This window comes from Dryobates pubescens, chromosome 8 (genome assembly GCF_014839835.1).
Source record: "Dryobates pubescens isolate bDryPub1 chromosome 8, bDryPub1.pri, whole genome shotgun sequence".
In the NCBI taxonomy this organism is placed as follows: Eukaryota; Metazoa; Chordata; class Aves; order Piciformes; family Picidae; genus Dryobates; species Dryobates pubescens.
The window spans coordinates 15411065-15420751 of NC_071619.1; the positions used below are offsets into that span (position 1 = coordinate 15411065).

Consider the following 9687-nt stretch of genomic DNA (forward strand, 5'->3'; position numbering starts at 1 on the left):
CCCGCTGCCAGCAGCAGAAGAGCGCAGAGCGCCGCGTACGCCTGATCCCGGGCACCGCCACCCACCCCACGGCGCAGCGTGAGTGCCCTCGGGATAGAGCGGAAAATACCAGGGTGCGGGGGTGAGCTGGTAGGGAAAACTGGGTTCGGGGCAAAACGGCGGGGCTCTCGGGGAGCAGTTTGCCTGCAGGCGGGTCTGGATGCCGAGCGGTGGCCTCTCGCTACTTTGATGCCGCAGCTAGCAGGTGCGGGCTCTCGGTTCACGCTGACCCGGGTTTACCGCTTCTTGGCTAGGGTGGTCTCGGTGTCCCACCGCCTATGGTGGTCCGGAGACAGAGGGAAACAAGTTAAAAGCCACGAAAAGCCCCGGGGGTTCTGACCCAGGCGGGACAGTTTGCGCCGCTCTGCCAAAACAAACCCCGGCTCAGCCCGGCGCGACCCCGGGGACTGTGCTCCTGCCGAGGCGGGCAGCGGGTGGGACCATCGGGGGAACCTTCCCACCACTGTCCGTGTCTCCGCAGGGCGAGGAGGATGCGGCAGGCAGGCGAGACCTGCCGCGGGACGCTCCGTCTTTGAGGTACCGAAGGAGGCTTCCGCGCCGCCGATATGATGAGCCTGCCCCTGGCTCTGCTGGTCCTGTCCGCTCTCGGGGTCGCCGCCGGTGGGGCGGGCCGGGAGGCGGAGGAGGCGGTGCAGTCGGGCAGGTTCTCGACGTCGGAGCAGCACCGCTGCATCTGGGAGCTGCACTCAGCGGCGGGGGCCAGCGAGTTACGGCTGAGGTGCCGGCCGCCGATGGGCGGCGGGGCGGCGCGGAGCTGCGCTTACCGCGGGGAGCCGCAGCGCTGCCCCGCTTACGGCGCCCGCAGCAGGCAGTACTGGCGGCAGATCCTGGGCCGGCTGCGGCGACGGCAGCACCCCTGCACCCCGGGCAGCCCGCTTAGCGCCCGCCTCTGCGGCCCGGGCCGAGGCCCGCCCGAGGCGCAGCTCCGGCTGCTACCTGGTCCCGGCTCTGGGTCTTCCCCGCCGGCCACCACCGCGGAGGCCACGACAGACCCAACAGAGACCTACTGTGCCGAGCGGTGGCACTCTCTTTGTAGCTTCTTCGTCGGCTTCTGGGAGGGTTGAGTCGCCCCGGCAAGCCAGGAGGGAGCGCAGCCGCATCTACCCCGGGCCAGGGCTTAGCCGTGCCAGTCCGCCTTGACTGGCCGCAGCCACCTGCCATCACTGACCCTCGACTTTGTCAGTTTCCCCCTTTACCTCTCCAATAAAGTGGTAACTATTTTACGACAAAACGCTCACATAACTCTTTTCTCGTCAAAGCCTGGTAGACCTGCAGCACTATTACACCTGCTGAGTATCGTCCATGACATCCGTCAGCTAACTGAGGTGAAAGAGGGCAGGGACAGTTCATGTGTTTGAGTGAATTACAGTTTTTGAAGGACAAACACTGACAGACAGCTGTTCCCTTCCACAAAACCGTTTCTATAAACCTAAAGGTTAAAGTCACACTTAAACTGCCCAACTAGAAAACCAGGCATTTATGCCAAAATAAGGAACAAATGAAACTACAGTAAATAATAAATCCTAGAAAAAGGCTTTCTTGCTTACAAAGATTTCACAATTTAAGCAGGCCAGCCCTGTAATGTTTCCACAGAGTGGATGACCACTAACTGACTTCAAATAGGAATATGGACTGAGCGGGTGAGAAACCAGCTGTGAAGAGATGAAGACACTCAGAAGCATCTGAGTAGAGCAACTGGATTTTGGAGATGAATGGTGTTTCACCTAGCTATTGAGCAAGGACCAAAGCAATGGTCATGTTTAGAGGGACGTAGTGTTGGAAGTAGACAAACACTGAAATACCAAGGGGGAAGAGCGGGCTGAAGTGTTAAGTGTTTTATCAGTTCACTGAAGCACATCTCTCTGGTACATTTTGGTAAGGAAAACTCAGTTTTCCCTCAATCCCCATTTCTCCAGCCACATCCCACTCGGATTCTAAGATTCAAAAACAGCCTGTATCAACAGCTCCTCTGCCCCAATGCCAAATATGCAGAAAACAGGCTACACTTGAGGCAACTTTCATTCATAAAAAAGGAGCTCCTGGGAAATCACTTGTGCAGAAACTGGAACAATACTTGTATGCAGAGAAGTGTTTGATTAAGGCTTATAATTGTTAGACAGAGATACCTCAAAATTACCCCTGCAGTCACTCAGAAGGCTGCTTCTCATACAATTATCCTGAACGAGAACACTTTGGTGCCTCAGCAGACTGAGCACAGCGAAGTGTTATCTCAGCGGCAGCAGAGCACACATCATGGTTCCCTTACACAAGATAGAACCAGTGATCAAATGTCAAATCCCTGACAAGTACAATGAAACAACCACATAAGCCATGAATAAAGCAGACAGAGCACAAATGCAGCGTTAGTTTTGCAATTTTTTTTTTTTAAAAGCTGAAGTACAGAATGTTCATAAAGGTTATGGAACAAGAGCTGCTTATTGCTAGTCATAAATGTGGCCCCTTCAAACAACCTCTAAAAGCACCTAGCCTACACCATAATGTGCTTGAACCATTGCTCATGTAGTTCTGTAAATGCATACATGTCTTCACAAACTGTTATTTAGTCATTCTTTTGCACTATTAGTCTCAGTGTTTGATACAGAAGTAGTTGACTTGAACCCCCTGCTTGCAGTCCTCAGACATGGTTCATACCCCAAGTGCCACAGATACACCTAAGGATGGTCACAGTGCAGCTGGGGGGTGGTAGAAGAGCAGCCACAAGCATGCCCCCCTCTGCAAACCATCTCTCCTCAGCTCCCCAGGCACATCTAAAGTACCTGTGGTCCTACACAGCCCCAGTTACCTGCCTGTAACTGGGAGCACACACAGACTCCTATGTGATTTTAAGAGTGACTATAAGGAGGCCACTAAGATGCACTAAGAATCTGCCAAGTGGCTCTTAAGAGGACCCAAACTTTTGCATACAGCATTTAGTGCCAGGGCACGTTCCTGTACAGTAGGTAGCTTGGATAATCTTCAGCAGCACTATGCAGACTTCAGCATCAATGTATGTAACCTGCATAATGCTTTTTTAAGTTCCAGCTCATTTTCCTTCGTGTGAGTGCTGTACAAACAGGCATACAGCAGGCTGCTGGCCACAACATTGCATGGTAACTTGCACAGCTTTGTTTCACTTCCATGGCACTGGCATAGCAGCTTTGTGCAGTGCCATTAGACCTTGCATTTCACACCATCTATGCAAAGGTGGAACACCATGGCAACATCACCCTGTGTTTAAAAATCCAACTAGGTACTCTGAACAAATCTGTTATTTTACCTTAGAGGAAGAAAGAGGATCCCTTGCCCTGTGTTTCACCACCTTATTCCTTTGACCCTGCAAAGGAGCTCAAAGTCTTTCCTGTACCACCACCAAGTAATGAAACACAACAACCCAAGAGACTGTATTCACTGCATCTGCTGGGATTAATTACACCAATGCCTACAGCTGAATGGCAACAAATAATCAGGTTTTGTATGCTGGGTATTGCAGATCCCAAAGGCTGGAAAACCACAGCCAGGTCCTCAGATGTGCATTTAGGGATGAAGACTGTGGTGTTTTGCTTCCTACTTCAACATTTTAATTCTCTCCTTTGATTAGGTAACAGCTGACACCACCAGTTATGCCAACCAAACACAGGAAAGCTTTAGAGCCAAGAGCTTCACCTCCAGCACAGTATGTTCCTTCACAGCCTTACAGCAGCTCTACCACAACACATACTTGTCACCCCTCTAGATTTATTTAATCCACCCAAATCTGCCCACATAATCACTCTGCAGCCAGCCTTACCTCTACTCTCCCTGTGAAGCTGCGGTAGTCCTTCACCGTGTCTCTGATTCTTTCACTGGCTGTCTCTTCCTGGCTACTCATCCTTTCCTCCACAGCTCCTCCTGGCTTCTTAAGGTCCTCAGCAAGTTAAGCCAGCATAGCCATCCTGACAGAAGAAAACGCTCTGCCTGCCCCACAGGCCTGATAAACTTTCCCACCCCAGATGCAGGTGGTCCTGGGCTTAGTTAATGAGAGGTCATCTTCCCAAAATGCAGCTGCAGGCTGGGTTATCATCACAAGGATGCTGCTAGCTAAACTGTATTCAGGGCACTAGGTCTATCTTTCAAGGAAAAGCATGAGCTACCTTAAAAGAATTGATTGACTTTTTAGCTCTGGACTTTTACTTCTGAGTGCTCTAACTTTTTGGAAGCTTTCAAGAATAATAAAAAGATAACTTTGTGCCCTGCTGCACACACAGCAACATTTTCCTTCCTTTGGCTTCTCAGTAGAGATGGTAGCCATTCTGAATTCACGCTTCATCATGTATTCATGAGACCATGAGCTGGTAATACAATTTCTTGCTTTTACTTTGGCGAGAAAGCAGGGATATTGAATATGGGTATGTTTTAAGTGCATCTGGCTTTAATTACTCTTTTTAGGCATAGAAACTCTTGATCTTATTAAATAGCAAATTAATAACCTCTTTTCCACCACTTTCTGATTTTGAAACAAGATGTTACTGTAACTGGCAAGGTTAAAGCAGGCAGTCAGCTGTCTTGCTGTTTGCAGCAATCTTCCCACAAAATGAATACATTCAATAAATCTTTCTTCATTATCTGAGCAGAGCTGAACTAAGAACAAAAACCTCCATAAGGTAAGTGCAAGACATTAATAGCAGCTGTAGACAGAGGTGATTCTGTTTTACTTGAAAGTATTTCCATCTCCATAAGTCAGCCTAATACGTGTAAATTATGTTGGTCTGAGGTGGAAGGAAAGACCAGTATCCACAAAAGGCTACTGTGCTCAGCCCTGTCTGGACAACAGGACTGGCTCTTGTCCTCTGAAAGATCATCCTTCCATTTATTCTTGGTTTAAAACAGGAAGCTGAAACTAAAAGAAGCCAATGCATGCCAATATCCTGCCATATGGAGTATCCCTGTTGCAATTTAAGGTGCTATGGTGTTACTGAGTTGTCATAGGCATATTAAATACTTACTGTTTTGGCTTAGCAAGATCTAGCTGTCGTACATCCTTAGTAGATTGGCTATTGCAGCAGAGCACAGAAGTACTCTTGCACACAGCTACACTACCAATACTGACCCAGCAAATTACTTTCAGCTTTGCCCCTGCTATCCCCTTCCCAACCCATTTCAAGACATGCAGTTTGGACACAGTATCAAGAATCCAGCGACACTGGGCTGCCTCAGCACAGAGAAGGTAAGGATGATGCCGCCAGCACAAGCAGCACAGGACTGCAGGAAGCAGTCTACAGGGGCTGATTTCTTAAAAAAATGTCTTGAAATGGCTAAGCCACAGAGAGTTTTGTCCAGAAATATGGGTGGCCATGAAACTTGAAACAAAAGTTGGGGACTCCTGGAGGAGGTTGCCAGGAGACATGGCATGGGGACTGGTGGCACAGACATCCCTGGCACAGCTGCCAGCTCTGAGGTTGCTGCTCTCAGGATGGCTCTGGAGTTTCAGACTCCAGACTTTGAGAGATTCAGTCTTTTGTCCCAGCACACAATAGGACTTACCCTTTCCCAGGTTCTGCAATTCCATGTGGAAAATGCCTGATGCTAAGAAAAAAGCAGAAGAATGGAATAGAGACATGCTTCAGCAAGGTATTATTTACATGTGCAGCAGGGCAAAAACTTACTGAGTACTCTTATATTGCAATGCATTTGGTCCCAGCCAGTCCACAGACTGCACCCAGCACCCCAGTGCCCTGGCCAAGGGGTGGTGCTGCTGGGTTCCCAGGCCCAAGTTTTAGCACCCTTATTTCTTTCCCATCTCTCTGTGGGAGCCCTTGGTGCTGCCTCTGAACACCAGCACTCAAACCTCTATACGGCTAGAGAGATCATGTGCATAAATGTTACTTACTCCAAAAGCTGGATAAACTGATGTCTCAGCTAGGCTGGAGAAGTCCTCTAATTATTATAGATATTTATGAGAAATTGTTTTGTTTTGTTTTTAAAAAAAAGGGAATGTGGCTATTGTGTCTCTGATGTGTTCTAGGCTCTCCCCTGTGCTACAGATCCTGGGACTCACTGTAAAGCCAAGCAACACAAGAGGCAAGTGAATGGCAGGCATTGTTGTTTTGCCAAACACCAAACCCCTTCCTTTGTAATAATTTGGATTTTTAAGAATTCCAAGCTCAGTTCATGAACACAGTTACATGAAAGAGGCTTTTAACTGTGCAGTATTACAGAGTGTAGATTAACTCTCCCAGTCCTTGCACTCCTTCCTTACATGGAAGGGATCTGTTAAGTGCAAGCATGTATAAAACATCTATGGCTTTAGAAATAATTCATTTTTAGGGTTTAAACTTCTTCAGTATGTGCCACTCTCTGTCATGCATGTACAGTTTGTACTGACTTCATGGAAGGCAAATATTTTGCCCAGTTTGTTTCAAGCACTCAGAAAGTTAATAACATTTCTCTGAGGGACAACAGGGCGTGAGAGGGGGACAAGGTGAAGCATGAGCTGAGCTCACATTCCTGCTGGCTGAATAGCATCACGATCTGACTGCCGTGCTCTGATTTTACTGTCAGCTCCAGTCTTCCCACAGTAGAGGCCCCCCCTGCAGCCATGGACTCAGTCAGGCTCCCACGCAGCCCTGGTTGGCGGGGTCAGACACTAAGGGTTGGCCTATGAGGGCTCAGTGAAACAAGGAAACAGACAGATGCTTCACTGAGCGAAAAAACAAGCCAACCAACCCAAACAAAACACTCTTTTATATATAAATAAACATATACAATAAAAAAACCCTATATACATTTCAAAGCTCTGTCCTTGCTGCTGGCCCTTGCACCATGGATGGGTACATAAATTTACTGATGACTTGCTGGTGGTGTGTGCCCTGGGCAGAGGAGTCTGCTGCCTGCTTGGGTAGTACACTACCAAGACGCACAGCACCATCACCACACTAGCACTTGTGTTGTGCATTCCTGTCACCCATGTTACACCCATTGCAGAGCTGTTGGATCAGCTGGAGAAGTCTTATTTTCGTGTCTCAGAGGAAACCTAGGAATAATTGCTCCTTATAAAATAAGGCTTCCTGGGATTGACTTGTAATCAGTTTCAGACCCTAACATGTTCTATTTAAACTACCATAAAATGAGCAAATGTTTGAGGAAAGTGTTGTGGTGAACACAGAATTGAATGATTTCTTATTACATGTTCATGAAGTGAGAAGTTGAAATATCTGTTTTACAAAGGAAATACGTAGATCAAAACATAGAACCATAGAATCAACAAGGTTGAAAAAGACCTCAAAGATCAAGTCCAACATGATCCAGTAAGAGACCCAAATTCTAAAATGTAAAATTGTATGTAATATCTACTTCAGCACACATTAATTTAGTAAAAAAGATCTTAAAACATTTTACTCTGCATGTTATATCCAGAGTCCCTATTTAGTCTGACCACTGGATTCAGCAGATTTTCTTTCACAAGCAAGTGAATGGTTTATATTCCAAAAGGTGCATAGTTTGAATTCTAAGTTGAAAAAGAGCAAAAAACCCTGCAGCAATTTCTTATTTCTTTTCAGACTGCACTTGTAACTAGAAAACATGTGAGGCATATCACCCTCCGAGTTAGTTTAGTGAAAAGCAGAAGGAAAACTAGTGGCTGACTTTTTAAAGCTTCTTTTCAATTTACAACAAATCCTATGCCCTTCCCAAAGTCACCATCCTCAGCAGCAGCACGATTAGCATTAACAGGAATAAATATAGCTTCAAGTCTTGTGTTTGCTGGCTCTTTTCTAATTTTATGAACAAAACCGTTCAAAATTATGAATAAATTTATCACTAGCATTTTTGATGGGAAAAGAGCAACAAGGCAGCCACACAAGAGAGTATTATTTCATGTTAGTTGAGACAAGATGTTGAGGATTTAGAGCTGATCTTTTGTCTCTGCTCAAAGACAAATTGTTTAAAATTTATATGCATGCTTCTGTCCTGACAGCAAAGGGCTTCAGCATGGCTCTCACTGAGAGCTAATGGCTCTCGGGGATGCTGCACTCTAAAGTCCGCCGCCTTGAAATGGTCTCTTGAGATTCATCTCCCGTTAATAGCAGCTCCAAGACTACAGTCTCTTTTTGTTTTTTGTGGCGTGAGGGCCTTTTTTTTTTTAAAGTTCTTTTATCCCTAGCTGAAGCTGCCTGTGTTCTCATTGGAGCTGAGAGGGTGCAGTGTGAAGGTTTTCTTCCCCTCAGCTCTATTCTCTTGCCGCCCTCAGCAGAGGTGGGGGCAAGCCGAAGGCCCTATGGAAAGTGGGGCCTGATGTCATCCCACCGAGCACAGGGCCAATGAACATCCTCCTGCGCCCGGCTCTGCCACACACGTACACATCAATGGCATCTTAATAGCTTCTGGGGGCTTTTTAAAGCTATGTTAGTCCACGGTAAATAGCAGTGGCAACGTGACAGTTGCTTTCAATGGAAGTCTCTGAGTCAGGAACTCTACAGCGTCGCAGTCATAGGAAAATGGCACCAGGAAACAAAACCCAGTTTAGTTCAAGAAAGTATTATAGATCTAAGAGAGATAAAGGCACCTATTTTAATTTCTGAGAGACAAGGCAGTCCTGGGGCTGGGACCAGACACATGCAGCAGGCATCTAGGCCACCAAGAGGCTCCTGCTGACTGTTTCTCATAGCACCAGAACAGTGCAGAGAGGCCAAATCACCTGGCACTGGTTACCTTCTTCCCTTTAAAATGCCCACGTGGCAAATATGGCTTAGAAATGAAGTAACATCACAAAATTAGGAGCACCTAGGTAATGCCACCAGAATATAACCTGTCACATCCTGCTCTGCCTTTTATATGGATCCTCACCTACCATGCTTGTGCAGATGTTTCATTGCCACCTTCATGCTCTTCGCTGGTGGCTCTGTACATTTCTGCCTCTATAGTGCCTCTGTCTACAACTTAACTGTGTGCTGGGACTTTCAGAGATGATGAATCCTTTCAAGTTATGTAAAATAAGGTGCCAGAGCAGGGTAGATCTCTTGTGAGAAATTTGGAGCTAACTCCTGAATAAGGTCAATGAAAATATTTCCCTCATGCATCATCTGCAGTGAAAGTAATTTGCTCTACAAAGAAGGCCTTTCAGATCAGAGTAAAAGTGAGTCTGAGAAATTGGAATTGGGTAATCAGAAGGCTGGAGAAGTCTAGCATGTGTAAGACCTCATCTCTAGTGAAGACCATCCTTTTTTTTTTTGAGTGAAAGACCTTATTACCACTGCTAATGCTCTTCATTTGCATTAAGATTGTAAATGGAAAAGGTCAGAGCAAGAAGTATGATTTCTTTTAGGTCTGTCCACAGCTGCATCACTGTCAGAAATGACTGAAAAATGGTAGGCTGTATAGGGAGAAAGCCCCCCCGAAAAATCTATTAAAATGAGCCATAAACACAATACTAATGTGGTAAGTCAGGGAAATATGCAAATGACTGCATGTCCCAGAAACCCTAATTCTATCATGCATGCAGGAGATGTTAATGTGGCCATCTTTCACAGCTCATAAATCTATCTATAGCAAAGCCAGGCTACCAGATGTCATCCAGCAGCACTTCTGTGAGGCTGGCAGTTTCAACAGAGATGCCTGATCGTGCCTTAGTAAAGGCCAATAAAGAGCATTGTT

The 9687-nt window shown here is 46.6% G+C and overlaps 1 protein-coding gene across 1 annotated transcript; it reads left to right on the plus strand.

The window, feature by feature from the left end:
- The first annotated feature begins 608 nt into the window (after positions 1–608).
- On the plus strand, positions 609–1124 carry FGFBP3 (fibroblast growth factor binding protein 3). Its single transcript, XM_054163983.1, has one exon. It carries the CDS (start codon positions 609–611, stop codon positions 1122–1124), a length of 516 nt encoding a protein of 171 aa, XP_054019958.1.
- The last annotated feature ends 8563 nt before the right edge of the window (positions 1125–9687 follow it).

Bases quoted from the DNA above. Each gene is read 5' to 3' on its own strand.
- FGFBP3 (XM_054163983.1), top strand. From the start codon at position 609: ATGAGCCTGCCCCTGGCTCTGCTGGTCCTGTCCGCTCTCGGGGTCGCC.